This window comes from Cynocephalus volans, chromosome 6 (assembly GCF_027409185.1).
Source record: "Cynocephalus volans isolate mCynVol1 chromosome 6, mCynVol1.pri, whole genome shotgun sequence".
Lineage (NCBI taxonomy): Eukaryota > Metazoa > Chordata > Mammalia > Dermoptera > Cynocephalidae > Cynocephalus > Cynocephalus volans.
In genome coordinates this window covers 93,842,185-93,859,028 of record NC_084465.1, presented here as the reverse complement: position 1 = coordinate 93,859,028, position 16,844 = coordinate 93,842,185, and the positions used below count along the sequence as shown (strand labels likewise).

The following is a 16,844-nucleotide window of genomic DNA, read 5'->3' as shown; positions in this document are numbered from 1 at the left end:
CTTTTCTGTTTGCATGGTAAATCTTTTTCCATCCTTTCACTCTTAGTCTTTGTGAATCTTTATGGGTGAGGTGGGTCTCTTGTAGGCAGCATATAGTTGGGTCCTGCTTTTTGATCCAGTCAGCCAGTCTGTGTCTTTTAATTGGGGGAATTTAAGCCTTTTACATTAAGAGTTGTTATTGAAAGGTGTTGATTTATTCCTAGCATTTTATTGGTTGTTTGGTTGTCTTAGGTGTCTTTTGTTCCTTGCTTTCTGATTTACTGTTTGGTTTCTTTGTTTGTTGGTTCCTTAGGTTGTAGATAGTGTTTTTGTTAGCTTGTTTTCTCTTCATGAATGCCATTTTTATTGTACTAGCGGGTTTAGATTTTTCTTAGGTTTTTATGGCAGTGGTAGTTATTTTTCAGGAACCAAACCCAGTACTCCCTTGAGGATTTCTTGTAAGGGTGGTCTTGTGGTAGTGAACTCCCGCAGTTTTTGTTTGTCTGAGAAATATACTATTTGCCCCTCATTTCGGAAGGATAGCCTTGCAGGGTAGAGTATTCTTGGCTGGCAATCTTTGTCTTTTAGTATTTTGAAAGTATTGTCCCATTCCTTTCTAGCTTTTAGGGTTTGTGATGAAAAGTCTGATGTCAGCCTGATTGGTGCTCCATTATAGGTGGTTTGACGCTTCTCTCTTGCAGCTTTTAAGATTCTCTCTTTGTCTCTGAGTTTTGCCAATTTGACTATGACATGTCTTGGAGAAGGCCTTTTTGGGTTGAATACATTTGGAGATCGTTGAGCTTCCTGGATCTGAAGATCTGTGATTTTTCCTATACCTGGGAAGTTTTCTTCCACTATTTTGTTGAATATGTTTTCAATGGAATCTCCATTTTCCTCCCCTTCTGGAATACCCATGACTCGGATATTTGATCGCTTATGGTTGTCTGATATCTCTCTCAGATTTTCTTCAATGTCCTTGATTCTTTTTTCTTTCTTTTTGTCTGCTTGTGTTATTTCAAACAGCCCATCTTCAAGTTCAGAGGTTCTCTCTTCAACTTCGACAAGCCTGCTGGTTAAACTCTCCGTTGTGTTTTTTATTTCGTTGAATAACTTCTTCAGTTCAGCAAGGTCTGCTACATTTTTTTTCAGGACATTGATTTCCTTGTACATTTCCTCTTTCAGATCCTGTATACTTTTCCTCATTTCATCATGATGTCTAGCTGAGTTTTCTTGTATCTCATTCAGTTTCCTTAGAATTATCACTCGAAATTCCTTGTCAGTCATTTCAAGGGTTTCTTGTTCTATAGGATCTAGAGTTTGAGATTTATTAACTTTTGGTGGTGTACTTTCTTGATTTTTTGTATTTCTGGTATCTTTTTCTTGGTGTTTATTCATTGTGGCAGGGGGTTTCACAGTTCACCGGTTTGAGACTAATGACTAACTAGGATGTTGCTGTGGTTGCCAATTTCGTATGGCTCCCTCCGTGACTGCTCAGTTGGCCTCTAGTGCCTTGTGTGTGTGGTTGCCTCGGGTCTTGGGCTTCTCCGCGGAGCCACCTTTCTGGTCAGCTTGGAGTCTGCTGGGCTGGTGGATCACGTACCACAGGGTGTGTGATCTCTGTTGAGCTTTCACTTCCTGTGCAGGACTTCTCCCTGTTCCGTGTGCTCTGGCCCAGGCTGTTAGATCGTGCAGTGGCGACCCCACCGGGTGTGTGGTTTCTGTCGAGTCTCCGCCTCCCTGGCCGCACGTCTCCCCACTCTGTGCGCACTGTGCTGGGCTGGGCGTGTCTTCTGCACCCCTCGTCTATCAGCTGGGCCTTCAAGACCCTGCTCGGCACCGCCTCGCCCAGGAAGTCTACCAGGTTTCTGCTGGGCACAGACGACTGGTCTCTCTGGGTGCCTTTGTAGCACTATGTAGATCTTTCTCGGGTCTTGTTCACCTTTGTATCCCCCCAGTATAAACCGAGTCTAGCGCCCACCTGCAGCCTGGTCTCTGGCAGGTTCAAGCGGACCTGGGAAGTCTCCTACCACACTATTCCCAACCAGAAATTCGTTAGGCTTTTTTTCCAAACTGGTGGCCGCAGAGATGGTATCTGCCTCCCAGTAACAGGGAGTTTACCTGGGGCTGGAGTCCAGGGTATGGTGGAGTGACAGTCGGCCTGCCCGTACTTCCTTGCCCTCCTGACACTGGCCCGGGACACCCCCCGCCACCAGCCCCGCCAGAGAACCGTGGAGGGAGTGGGAGTGGAGGCCGGTCCGCAGGCTCCGGAAAGCCCGGCGCCAGGCCAAGAAAGTGGGAGGGCTCAGTGATGGCCGAGCAGGGCGGAGCTGCCCGCACCTGGGAAAATGGAGGCAGCACCGGGCGGTGAGTGGCCTGGTGGTGCAGGCGGGAGCCACGTGGGCATCCACCCCCCGAACAGAGCTGTGCCAGGGATCACTCACAGTGCTGTGCCAGGTCGGGTGCTCGCTCTCTGTCTCTGGTTTGCCGCCTTTCCCAGTTCTCGGCCGCTGCCGCCTCGGGCTGTTCAGTCGCGGCGCGCTTGGGCGCTCCCAGGAATCTTCTTTAATGCCGGCCTGAAACCTCGAATCCTGAATAGGGCAGCTGGCCGCCTTCAGCGCGGCCCCGGCCTCCGGGATCCTGGCTGCATCCACAGCAGCCCTGGCGCCGTGTTCCCTGTTTCGAGACTCGCTTTTGCAGCTAAGAAACAGTTCTTTTCCTGCTCCACACTTCAAAGCTGTTGCCTGTAAATGAGGCAGCCTCTCCTGCCGGGGGCAAAGTGGCGGTCACCCCCCACGACCGGTCAGCAGCAGCAGTCCTCCCTTAAGAGATGGCGAGAGGAAGGTCCACAAGTTTCCCGGCTGCCTGAGGCCCAGTGGCCACCTTTTCCACCTCAGCTACTCCGCGCCAGCCGCAGCCGCCGCCATCTTGAAAAGCCTCCTCCATTCTTCATTCTCTTTTAAAAGCCCTCCAGACCGTGCCCATGACCACCACTTTTAATCTATTCGCTATGGCATGGTCCTACAATCTAATCACCTCTTCAAACTCCCACCTTTCTATTACCATAATAGGATTTCCCACCCTCTTCAGTTACAGTGGGGATTTAAGCTTCTGTGAGATTGGGGGGCATCCAGTCTATAGCAGCTTCTCACCACACAGATCACAGCAACAACCTGCTTAACTGGGAGCTCTGCCTGTCTGTGGGTCCCCAGTGGTGCCTTCTACAAAAGGTATCCAGTATGAACTTTAAACATAAATCAGATCACATAACAACCCTGCTTAAAACCTGTAATGGCTTTCTACTTTCCATTACACTTGGAAACAGAATCCAGGGTCTCAGACTCCTGGCCACCACCTGTAGTCGAAGGGACCCAACTCTCGGACCTCCTCTCCCTCCACCCTCATCATCCACTGAACCCAGTGACATGGGCTATCTCCATGTCTCCAGGCCTGTGCACTTTCCATTTCTTCAGCTTTAAATTGTCTTCCTCCCAAGTTTCACACGGCTTCCTCTTCCTCAGCTTTCAGGTCTTACCCAAATAGCTTCCTGCTATGGGTTAAATGTGTCCCCCAAAAGTTGTGTACTGCAAAAGTGATCTCCACTGTAACAGTGTTAAGAGGTTGGGGAATCCTATTACGGTCATTGAAAGGTGGAACGTTTAAGATTAGATTATGAGGATCGTACCCTTGTGAATGGACTAGTCCACTGATGGTTTAATGGGTGGTCATGAGTGTGGTTCTGACAGCTTTGTAAGGAGAGGGAGTGAGCAGGTTAGCTCTCTTGCTCAGCCCATTCTTGCTGTGTGATACCCTGGTCACCAGGGAACCCTGGAGAGAATTCCCACTAAGAAGGTCCTCACCAGATGTGCCCCCTGGACTGCGGACTTCCCAGCCTTCAAAACATAAGAAATAAATTCAATTTCTTTGTAAAGTACCCATTTTCAGGTATTCTGTTATCAGTAACAGAAATGGACTGATACACTTCCCTTTAGCAAGTCCTCCCACGCATGCTGACTAAGGCGGTGACGCGGTGCACTTGTCCCTCCACGCTGCCTCTGCAGTATTATCTATCCGCTATCTTCTCCACAGCACTCGTCAGTACTGAAATCAGCCTATTTATTCGTTTGTTGTTTTTTTCTCTTACTTTTCATCCAACTGTTTATGAATGAAATTCTATCTTGTTCACAGCTGTCTCCAGCAGTAGAGCAGTTCCTGGCACACAGTAGGGGCTTCATCAATACTCCCGCTGGCCAGTCAAGGCTTTTGGACAGTCTGGTGCCCGAGACCTGGATCCTCTTTCCCCTTCTGTTGTCACTCCCTTGACTAGGGCCTCCTGACACCTGAGCTAAATCAGACTCCCTTCTGTGTTCTCTTTCATAAAACCTTGCTATTTCCTTCGAAGCACTTTCACTGTTTTTAATTATAAATGCATATGTTTATATTCTATCTCCCAACCCCCCCCCAACTGTAAGTTATAGCAGGGCAGAGATTGAATGCCATTTGGTTACCATCGTATGCTCTGAGCCAGGCACACACGAGGTGCTCAAATATTCTATATTGAATGAGTGTTAAATGATTGTGTTCCTCCTGGATTTAATCATAGGTTGAAATATAGGAAAAAGAAAAAAAAAAAAAAGCTGATGAAGGGTTGGTGGATCTCCTCCTTGGGGAAAATTTAGGTTTCTTGCTACAGGTGGTCTTTCTCTCACAATTTGCATAAAGGTCACCAAACCCACTCTGATCTAGAAGACATTTGTATCCTTTTCTCCAACAGGACAATTTGATGAAGGGGCTGGACATGACTCTGCCCCAGCTGGTGATGGAGGAGATATCCTGGTGCTGTTCAAGGTGGGTGAAGCAGAGGCAGCCAACGGGGGCCCACCTGCACAGGGTACCTGCTGGCCATCGATGGGAGGAAAGGCAGCCCCAGAGGCCATGGCTGGGCGGCTTTTAGCACATGAAGTCTGGCCTTTTTGTTCTTCTGTCCAGTTACCTTGATGCAGATTTGTATAGTGTTCAGGTGGCTCCCCTGTGAGATGCTCTAGCTGCTAAAAGCAAAACAAACAAAAAGAGTGGACAGCACGTCCTACTTGCACCAAAAGCTAACACTCGTGAGAAAGGCATTTACGGGATGGAAAATTTTCTAGAATCAGCTCTTTGAGCTAGCAGCAGATTCTGGTGGTGACTTAACCCATACTGGCTCAAAAGATAAGCTTCACCGGCCTCTGATTCTTGCTCTCATTTGGAAAATGGTCTAACAGTTCTACTCTTACTTATGAGGCAGGGGGAAAGACTGGCATGGCAGTTAGGGGAACTGAATTCTAATTCTGAATCACCATCAGCTAGCTGCATGGCCTTGAGTGAACCAAGGTGTTTCTCTTTATACTTAAAGTGAAGGGCTGGCTAGTTAGCTCACTTGGGAGAGAGTGGTGCTGGTAACACCAAGGTCAAGAATTCGGATCCCCTTACTGGCCAGCTGCAAAAAAAAAAAAAGAAAAGAAAAGAAAAAAAGGTGTTGGCACTTAAGCCTAGAACCTAAAATGACTCCGCCATCAGATTTCTCATTTAATGCAGCCCTCCTAGCACCTATGGTAGGCTGGATACAAACTCCACACCCCATCACCTCCTAGTACCTGTAGAAGCCCTTCTCTGATTTGCCGAGCCTGGTCTCCTAACAGCAACTCCAGCTCTGCCACCTGCAGCCTCAGGGCCTCACGTAAAGTTTGCAGTTGCTCAGCCTCCTTCCTGCAGGAAAATAATAGAAAACAACCAAATTTAACAATCACTCCTAGGTGCAGTCTTCCAGTGTCCTTCTCATAATGTAGGTTCTGCTTTTGAAATTTCTTAAAAGAGAATATCACCTTCTTTGTTTCTATCAGTTGCAGACTTAGATATATTACGAAAGAAGGTTGTCTTCTTTTTTAAAAACAATTCTACTGCGGTATAATTTACATATCATAAAGTTCACCTGTTTTAAGAGTACGATTCAGTGATTTTTCATACATTTCCTGACTTGTGTAACCATCACTATCATCCAGTTTTAGAACACTTCCATCTCCCTGGTAAGAACCCTCGAGCCCCTTTACAGTTAAATCCTAGTTCCATTCCCTTGCCACAAGCAATGAATGACTAATCCACTCTTGGGGTATATTTTTAATCTATGGGAAAATGATGCAGAGTTTAAAAATTCCGATCACCCCCAGTGTTTGCACTCTCATGAGCCCACTCACTTCAGGTTGATGAAAGACATCCTGCTGCCACCACCCCCTCCTGCTGACTGCCCTTTCTCTGACCTTGGCAATAACCCTGGCCTTAAGGAGTAAGTGTTCCTACCTTGCAAATGGCTCTCTGAGACTCCCACTGAGAAAGCAAGAACAAGACCATGAAAGCACAGGAAAAGCTGGCCGACTTCTCATTAGCCCTGCGCCGGGGTGCTCATCTGTCCTGCCCTGATTACCTCTCCTTGTTCCAGGTGTATGGGCTGGTACTTACTTTTATGGCTCCCTTAGATAATTACCTTTCTTCCTCTGACATGTCCCTGGAAAAGAGTGCCTGCTGTCCCATCAGGTGCTGTTCAATTTCCTCTAAATGCTCCCGGAAACTCTGGCATACCCTCCTCATGGCTTCCATCTCCTCAACTGTGCACTGTGAATGACAAGAAAGACCTGAGAAGGAAGTCCTTTTTGATTCACTGCAAGATCTCACCGTGGCTGAACCTGCCTTCCTGTTTGGGCTCACATGTTTGCAAAAAAGCCTTACTGCTAATGTACAAAGAGGAGACTAGGGAGAGCCCAGCCTTAGGGTTCTCACAGCAACGGGAGGCAGTACTCTGCTGGAAGAGGAGGCCGCGATTGTTATATCCTGGAGACTGGAAGGCAGTCGGAGGACTAGGTGATGTAGGATGCATGGATGCAGACAGAAGAGGGGAGGAGGACAGCCAGAGTGAGAGTTCGTGCTTAGAAGAGTTGAGTCTTGTTTAATCTTTAACTTTGGTGCAGAGTACTGTCTCACTCTGAGTATCAGTAACACTGAATACCGTCTGTTCAGATGGTGTGTGTTTGATTAAAGAAAATCTACTTAGAATATTTTTTATTAGTCCTAGGCCTGCTTAGCCACAGTCCCTGGAGTTTGAATCTGCAGGATCAGCTCCACCCAGCTAACAAGCTCATCCAGACTAAGTCAGGCAGTGGTTAGACATCCCATCCTCTCCAGCAGTTGGAATCTAGAACTGAACTCTGTCTACCCTCTTAATCCCGCTCCCCGTTGCTCTGATGAAAGTCACCCTCTAAATCTTACTTTCTCTCTAGGACTGTGCGTTTGCCCTGGTTTCCTAATTTAAATTTATCCTTTCAGCCCCTGAGAACTGCAAAACTCTCCTCATAAAACCACTCTGTCCAAACCTCTGCACTAAAAGACTTGACCAGACTCTAGCATGGCTCCTAACAGCACAAGGTTGTGTCCCTTAGGATACCACCCCTCCCCACCGACCAATAAAAATGCCTGCCTGCGAAAGCTCACCACTGCCCCGAAAAGGTATTGTTTGCTCCAGCCAACACCTGATGATAAAGCCTCTGACCTCCCTTTCCTAGGGCATTTACTAAAAGGGGCTTACAATTGTGAATATGTACCTCTTACAACTCAGAAGCGTCTCTCTCCAGGACCTGATAGCCATTCCTTTGACATGTAATCATCTGGAAGGCTACGGACTCTGTCTTCCAGTCTCTATGGGAGGGTAGAATCCTAACTTCAATAAATGACCTTTACACTGACAAACCCTCTGTAATTTTTCACAGTCCTGACTCGACTGGGCTCCTCCCCTCCCCGTCCCTCATTCTCTCTTTAGCATGCCCAAATCACCTCTGTGCAGGTTGTAATTGAGCTGAGCTCTTTCCCCTACTGTCAGTAGCTACTGAATAAAATATTTTCCTCTTTTAAATAATGACCACTGTTTATCTTTGACATCCCCAAGCCCATCCATTTGCCAGGCACTCTGATGATTTGCTGAGTTCTTGCCAGCTATCCCCCTTGTTCTGCAGCCTAGGGTGTATCGTGCTTTGAATAGACCCATTACCCAGAAGCCCAGGATCATGACCTATCTGACTTTGAGTGACGTTAATGCTCGCTGGACCTAAAGCTATCTTCCGCAGGCTCACAGGTTGGACCTCCTCCCAGATCTGCATGGCAGAGGCTGCTGCTTGCCTACTCACTATCTTTCTCCCCCTTATTTTTGTTAACAGAACTCTAATACCTTTGGAGCAGCAATGTGTCTAGCTAAAAAACTGCATTTCCCAGCATCCCTTGCAAATGGAAGCAGGGAGCCCAGTGAGAGGCTTCTGTGAAGAAGGAAACTGACTTCACGGGCAGGCCCCTGATAAAATTCTCTTCTTCCTCCTTCCATGAAGACCAAACTTACAGCTAGCTAAATTCCTCCAGCCCTGTTTTTAGGAAGTCCCAAATATCTTACCCTTCTCCTCACAACCACATAGCCAAGATCCTGGCAGCCTGATGGCTATCTTTATCAGAATTATAAAAATGAAAATACTTTCCTAAGAGTAATATTTTCATATTGAAAACTCCCCATCATTTTGCTTTAAGAGCTCAATTTTGATTCTATCCTCTAATTTTTATATTGAGTAACATTTTTTCTGCATAGAAAGTGTACTATTACTTTTGCATCAGTGATAGCGAATCGGAACAAGTTAGAGGAGTCTTTGAAGCATTGTTGATGTTGGCAGGAGTGCTTGAAAGATAACTAGATTATGGCTGGTGAGACCATAAGAGATCTTGGAGACCACGAAGGGCATTTTTTATGTGTTCTAACACTGAATGGCTAATTAACTTGTCTGTAGTCAAAAGACAGCAGTCAGGTTTCAAACCAAATCTATTGGTTCATTTCTTTTCTTCCAAGATCTGAGTCACAGCAGGGACCACAGAGTAGCTGGACACGTGGAGAAGTTATTTGTCCCTTAGGAGTGAATTGTTGGAGTGGTTCTAGTAGACTCCTATAAGGTAATTAAGACTGACTAACTGGTTCAAATTCACTTTAAAGTTCTAGGGACAGTGATGCCAGAACATGGGAGTGTGGTGCTCAAGTAGTCTGAATATCACAAAAGTTGAATTCTGTGCTCACTGTATATCTGGGGTAACCCTTTGTAACTGAAAGGTATATGTGGGGTGGGGACTTGGATTTGGGAATAGCCAATGGAGTGTCTGCTCTCTGAGAAGGGAGTGATCTGGAAGATTCTGAAACGCTGCCATCTTCTGGCCATTTGGAAACACTAAAAAATATATTTTAACCCTAGAACAGGTACAGACATAGTTTCAGAATAAAGGAAACTTTGAGTAAGGGACAAAAAAAAAAAAAGGAAGGAAGAATGTTTTGAACTCTTTCTTTTTTTTAAAATATAAAGGCTGGGTTATAAAAACAATGCAAGATCTGCTCCACTGACCCAATCCATCAAAACAAGCTTTAACAGTAAAAGCAATACCACCAAACCCATAAACTTTCACTTTTGAATTGGCTCATATTCACACTTCTTAAAATTTGTACGCTTGAGTCTTTAAACCTAAATCTTAAACATTAGGGAAGAATTTTCTAATATTCAGAAATCTTATTTCTGATACATCTCATTTCCTTTTCTGGAATTTTTTTTTTTTTTTTTGGATTAACACTTTTCTAAATTAACAAATTATTCTGAAGAATTTACTTATATATAAGAATTTAATTATACAAAAAAAATTATCTTAGATAACCCACAAGACCACAAAAATGGTATTTACATATTAGTCATGTGTTTCTCTGCAGTATTACATACCACTTACATAAGGGCAGTGAGGTGGGGATGTTTTACAGAGTTTTCAAGTTTTTACCTAAAATAGCTATTAGCTTCAACTAAGAGCTTGGAACTAATTGCTTGGAACTCCTGTGTCACATAAGAGATGGTATCTGTCTCTGCCTATAATCTTCACTTGGCATAAATAATTTTTCTAAGCCTAGCTAGTACCTAGCATCTAACTTAAAGTCATTTTACTCCAGAATATTTTTCAGGTCTTACAAACCCAGGATCACTGAGAGTAGATGCTGCTGCATTTTCTCTTTGTCCTTAAGTTTCTTTAAGAAGCCTCCTGTCATGGAGGAACGCAATCCCTTATTTCCACTTGCTTTCCCGCATGCATGTGCACACTTGTGTGTATGCCAGCATACAAGTGCAAACATGCACATGTTTATGTGTGTATGTTTTGATTGTTTCCTTTGAGTGTATGTTTCTGGTTCCTTGAATATAAATAGAGACAGATGCACTGTCACCTCATAAAACCCTGCATAGTATCCAGTTCAGCAGCTGTAAAATGCCAAGTCAATTTGATATAAAAGTACCTGTTTTTGTGTGTACTGCAAATTCTAAGAGGAGAAAAGGCTGAGGCAATATGAGACAAGGTATTAGGATCCCTGGGCTGGTGGCACTCACACTCCTTCACACTCACCCTGTTAAAGCATACACACAAGTCTGAGCATGGCCATAGTGCACCATGGACCACAAACCTCTGTATTTTCTGCCGAAGTGCTGATAGGTTAGTGTCACATTAGAAAGGATATTTATTTGCAGCTGCCAAATCTCTCCGCATAGCCAGGGCTACCCAGGCCCAAGACCATCTCTGGGCATGAGACAGAAGGAATGCAAAGTGCTCTGGTCTACACTCTGGGTCACCCCAGGAGCCGACCCATTTTTAATCTTCTGTCCCTATTCTAAACCACGTCCTTACCTTGTACCTGGCTCTGGGCTACTGTACCTGAGTTTCCCTAGGGCCATCTCTTGCACTGTCCAGTCTACCTTCCTCCCAGAAGCTGCAATCCTTCAACCTGCTAACATGCCCCCAGGTGCTGGATGCCCATTGTTCTTTTAATCCCCAGAACCATGCTCCTGCGAATTCGTAAGGACACCCCAATACCATATACACCCCCACATCTTTCATAGTAACGGCCCTACTGGCCTATACTAATGGATCAGCATGTTCTTTGGATGCCGTGGTTTGCCTAATGGACTAGAACTTCTCTTGGCACCTGTAGACCCTGCTCCCGACGCTGGTGCTCCTTTGTCTACATTGATTGCCATAGGTACCCCAACCACGTTAGATAACCTCATTAGGTAGGACATGTTTCCAGTTTGGGCCATGGGAAGCCATCTTACCCTTTTTTCTTTTTTCATGTGTGGTCATATTACCAAATAAATGATAGTCTTAATGGAGTATCAATATACAGCTGTTGTCATAGAAACTTGATTGCAATATTAAGTGATAAATTGACAGTGCTTCCCAAGGACAATTCAGTGCAATAGATTCCTAGCTTGTTAGTCTGTAGGTACATGTTTGTTAATTCTCTTCTTAACACAATGAATACATGATTTATATTGTTTTTAAGAGTGGTGATATGAACAGAAAGTAGGTAGTATCTTATTATGCAATAAGTATCTGAAGCATTTACACTAAAAAATGACATTGGATATGTCTGTGCAACCATTTCTTCTGGAGTTTTTAATAATTTTGATTTGTACACTTTTATTATTTTTAACAAAATATAAAACTATGTATGTTTTAATTTATATATCTTTGTAAAGCTTATCTTAAATGTAAATTAGAAAAATAATCTTTTTTTAAGGATATGTGTATGTTTGGCCAAAATTTGGTTTTCATCATGGAAACGGAGTATCTAATTGTAGGTTTTAGTATTTTTTTCTTGTACAGCCTCTCAAAATGTCACTTTCTCCAGCTATCTTTCATCCCTAACATTTTCCTATACAAACTATGTAGACAAGTAAATATTTTTTTCCTTAGAGCTGAGTTTTTCAGCCTTGACACTATTGACAATTTGAGCCAAATAATTCTTTGTTGGTGGCTGTCCTGTATATTGCAAGATGTTTAGTGGGTGGTCTCTACCCACTTGTTGCCAGTAGCAACAACCTCCCTCCCTGTGTGACAAGAAAGAATGTCTCCAAACATTACCAAATGTCGCCAAGAGAGGGCATGGGAAATTATCCCCAGTTGAAAACCACTGCCTTAAAGAATTTAAAATCCTTCAATAAATGATGATGATGACGGTGATGATCCTACTATTCTTCAGGATTTGAACCTGGGTCTTTCAATATTCAAGAAGGACCCCAGCTATACATCAGCTTTTGTTCTTTTCTTCCACGGATCTTTTGGATAGAATTGATTGCAATGCCTAAATAAAGCCTTCTCTTACCACCTTCATTAATGACTCATCTTAAAATATTCCAAATGCCTTGGGAGTATTGCAAATTGAAAAAATGATGTGGTAAATTTTTTTTTATCTTTCATGTAATCACTTTGTTTATATTACATTCATGTAGACTCCTGTATGTTGAAGGATCATGCAGAAATTTGCTTTATCTTTCAAATAATCACTTTCTAATGTTGATATTACACTTACATAGATTTAGATATTCTAAAGTTGGACACATCTTTGCCTGGAGTGTATTGTCCAAGAATTTGGTGCCACCCAAATTTGAATGTGAATTTGGACTTACCAGTTAGTAATTGGGAGGCACTGGGAAAACTATTTAAACTCTCCCAGTTTTAGTTTCCTCATCTATAAAAGAGAGAGGACCTGGCACATATTAGGGACCCAATAAGTATTTACGGTATGGGTGAACTGAAAGTTTAAATGACCTAATGTAATGCAATTAGCATAGGCACTCAGTAAATATTTGTGGAATCAAAAGAATGGAAAGGCAACTCAGCAGGCAGTAAACTGTAGGTGCCCAGTAAAGCATCATTCCTCTTCTCTCCCCTTTGAATAGCTGCAATCCTACGTTATCTGTGCCCGCTTCCATTTTTTAACTCTCTGCACATATAGTTTCATGTGGGATAATCATAATTTTTCAATCAATGACCAGCTTGAAGGCCTAGATCTTCCTCACGTTGAGAACTGCTGAGGTGGGGGCTCATTAAATATTTGTTAATTTGTTGATTAATCAAAAGCTGAAGAAGGTTGGGGTCATTCAGTCTTCAGTAACCCGAAGTCTACTTCTAGACAAGCTTAGTCAAAGGTAGACCCAAAGTCCCTGTATTTAGCATGAGAAGCTCTAGATTCAAGACCTGCACAATAATAAAGTGTAGCTGAAATTGATAATAAGAGTGGCACCCACGCAATTAACATTATCGAGAGCTTTCTATGTGCACACACTGAGCTGAGTGTCTGCGTGTCTGAGTGCTGTACAAGGTTTCTCCTATTTAATCCTAAAGCAATCCTATGTCAGTGGCATGAATGGTCTCCCTATTTTAAAAAACAAACCCAGAGAGATTAAATGGCTTGTGCAAAATTATTAAGTGAATTTAAGACAAAGAACTTCTCAACTAGACTGAACTGGAGATGTGGTTCAGATGCACTGATGTTTATAACCTTAGACATATTTACTGTTCTATGCCTTAGCTTTCTCTTCTGTAAAATGGGGACTAATAATGAAATTTGCCTTCCTTACTTCAAAAGGTGATTGATTGGAAGCACCAAATAGGAAATTTGTGATACTGTATCAGAAATGATGAAGCACTCTGCAGATGTTACTCATGATTTAAAATAGAAAGACACGCCCGGAGGTCTCACATGCGAAAGGAAGGCTGAGCATTATTCCTGAGGAGTTGTGGTTGGTTCATCTGCCTTCCCGTCTTTGCAGACGTAGACACTTACGCAACATCGTTCCCTTGCTGTAGTGTCCTGAAGGACCTTCAGAGTCATCATGAACTGGGCTTCTGGATGACCAGGACAGAAGCACAGGCAACGCCTCCAGACTGAGGGTGCAGGGCTGGGGCTCCGCCTCTCCCCGTGGCGGTGGGGATGGTGGTGACAGCAGATGCAGCAGCGTGCAGGTGCGGCCTGGCAGACGCCTGCTGGGTAGACGCCAGGGAAGCCTGTGTCTAAAGAGACAGATTTAGTGAGGGGCTGGCGTCTGTGGGTCAAGGCCTTGTTTCCTAGGGCTGAACAGCTATGCCAGGGCCTAGGCTCCCCTATATAAGTCTGAACGGAAACATCATTGAACTGTCTTGCTTTTGTCCCCACTCTTGGTGCTGCTGTGCTAATACAGTCACACATAGTGCACTCTAAAGATGGTCCTCTAGAATCAGTCCCCAAGGCCACAGCACTCTGAGCAGCTGACACCACCTTGGAGGACATCCGGGTTGGCATAGACCTGGAGCTCCCAGGGTCCGGGTCAGCATCTGGAGGAAGGTTTTCCATCTCAGCCTCTGCCCTGGGTGGCATTTGACTCAAAGCACCACCCCTTGGCTCCATCTGGGGAGTGTCCGCAGGCAGTTTACTGAGGTGGGGAATGGACTTTTCAGATGTTGGAATGAGGTCAACTGTATGGAATGTGACTTTGCCATGTTTGGGGACAGGCTGTGGTGGACTCTCTTGTGTCAATAAGGTGTTGTTGGTATCAGGGCAGAGCTTGCTGCCTTCGTCTCCCTGTGGGGCCTCAGAGTCCACATGCAGGAACTTGTCTGGAGCATCCTCATTTCCAGGTGACTTTTGAGACTCACAGTGGTGGCTTTGCACAAGCACTCCTGCAGCTTCCCCGGGCCTCAGAAACCTGTCCTTCACTTCCGTGATGTGGGTCAGCATACACCCCAGAGGGCAGTCATATTTGGAAGTGACTGTCGCTCTAGTGGCCTCACAGGCAGCATGGGGCACTGGCGGCAGCTGTGGCAGATGGCCACCTTTCCTTGGGTGTTCTCCTCCAGGGCTGCTTTTGGCAAGAACCTTATCTGGGATCCACAGCTGTGGTGGCCCCTCTGTGGCCTCAGGCTGAGACTCTTCCTCCACCACAGAGGTTGAGGCCTTTTCTTCCAAGATGCTGCAGTCTTGTCTTGGAAAAGATAGGCTCGGCATGCTCCTGGAGTCAGTCTCACCAGATGCCTGCAGACTGCCATGGGACGACCCCAGGCGCTGGCTCCCATCCCTCGGCCTCCCCCCTCCATTCCCGGTGGGACTCTGGCTGCGCAGCAACGAAGGCACCTGCAGGAGAAACGAGGACCAAGGGAAATGGGTTGGGAAGTGGGGGAGGCAATAGGTTTAAGGATTTTTTCCTTATAATTACCATTGACTTAGGAGTTACAAATTTAGGTTTTACATCAGTTCTCTAGTTACCTAGGATCTCCTCTCCATGAAGCTCAGCTTCCTTGTTTAGAAAAATCAAAGGAAACTGGCACTTTGTCTACTGTGGCTCCATCCTCCCCTGCCCCTGGGTGCATGTGGCATGTCCTTCCCACCTTTCTGATTGTGACGAGCACTTAATACTCGTCCCTCCTCTGAGTCAGGCCAAGTGAGGTGGTGTCAGCGGGGCCGGCGGAGGCGTGTGGAGCAGCTGTGGGGGCCTGCAGGACCCTCCTACCTGGGCAGGCAGCACTTCCGGCGGCTCCTCCAGGAACCCGCTGCTGTCAGACTGGCAGCTGTTGGCTCTGTCCATCCTGGCCCCTGTCAAGAGAGATGCCTTGAGGTTAGCAAAATGGAAACATGCGGCCTCAGGACCGCAGGCAGACCCGCCGCGTGCCTGGCATGCTGTAGAGCCGCTGTAACACCCACTGTGTGCAGTATGCATGGACTGGGGGTTCCAAGGAGTGAAAAAGAAACACAGGTAGAGAAACTAGCAACTTTTAAATCTAAACAATATGGTTATGAGATCAATCTTTACTAAGGGGAAGGAAATCCAGAAGGAAACGCATATGCCTTAAATACCACACTAATAAAACAATAAAAGACCAAAATTTATGTGTGCGTGTGTATTCTTTTTCTTTTTACTAAGGTTTGGATAAGCACCCCTTCTAGCATCGGCTGGACTCTATCTGTATAGTCCCCGCTCATTTGTAGACCGCTGCTCTTGCCACCGTGAGAGCTGGAACGGGCAGAGAAAGAACGAGGTTAAGCATGGGCAGGTCACAACCGTGCACATACCAGCATCTTGAAATTCTAAACCTACCTGCAGCTTCTTACATAAAATGTTATATTATTGGGGGATGTGGGAAATAGGTGGCTACCAGAGGGTAACCCTGTTAAAGAGTAAATTGCGAGAAGTTTTTCCCCTCTACTTTAATGAGAAATACTTTTAGCTACACCACCGTGTAGGCTAGAATAGGAAATCTTTGGGGAGGAGAGGGTTTGAAATGTAGCCTCCTTAGAGTACAAGGAGCAGAGGGGGAGCTGTGTTTGTCCTGAGAGGAAAGACTGGGTGTGGGTTGGGGAAGTGAGTTGAAAGGACAAAGGTAACTTTTGGTGGGTATAATGCTGGAGTGTCTGGTACGTAAGTGAGAAACAGGGGATTTGCTTTTGCTTGAACAACTAATTGCTGAAGAAGAGTTCAAAGGAGAAAAATATTTCCCAGCCGCTGCTTAGGTGTTCAAGAGCCAACCTTGAAGGACGGCTCCACTGACAAGAGCAGCACCACCATCTCCCCGCAAGATGGCCCTACCAGTCTAAACTGCCCACGTGTCTGAGCCAAGACAGCAAGTAGACTCACAATCCCAGAGGTGGTCAACCCAGCCCAAATCCCAATGACCTCACCCTGAGGTCAAAGTAAAGAGAAAGAGGCTTAACTTTGTAGAATTAAAAATTATATATCCCTCCCGTATTCTTTAACTTAGACTCAAACAAAATTAAAAGCTAAAAATCAGAGGACATAAGTTTTTAATAGCTGAATCCTAGAGAGACTGAGAAACTCTGAGCAAAATTTTGAGAAAACAGTCTTTGACCTAGCTGTTGCTTCTTGCTACATAATTAAGGATAAACTACGGAAAATATTTACCAATCATAGGCCTAAATGAGACTCCTTCTTCTGGTAACCTGTACAGACTATATTTTTCCT

At 45.0% G+C, this 16,844-nt stretch overlaps 1 protein-coding gene across 1 annotated transcript in view; it reads right to left on the bottom strand.

Annotated features, from left to right (window-relative positions):
* Window positions 1-4,718: 4,718 nt before the first annotated feature.
* The window catches only part of ITPRID1 (ITPR interacting domain containing 1), an 82,914-nt gene continuing 70,788 nt past the window's right edge, over window positions 4,719-16,844 (bottom strand). The window contains exons 9-13 of the mRNA XM_063101261.1: window positions 15,378-15,460; window positions 13,679-15,001; window positions 6,494-6,621; window positions 5,610-5,721; window positions 4,719-5,024 (exon numbers count right to left, since the gene is read on the bottom strand). Of these exons, the coding sequence (XP_062957331.1) occupies window positions 4,719-5,024; window positions 5,610-5,721; window positions 6,494-6,621; window positions 13,679-15,001; window positions 15,378-15,460 (1,952 nt within the window). The remainder of the gene's footprint in view (window positions 5,025-5,609; window positions 5,722-6,493; window positions 6,622-13,678; window positions 15,002-15,377; window positions 15,461-16,844) is intronic.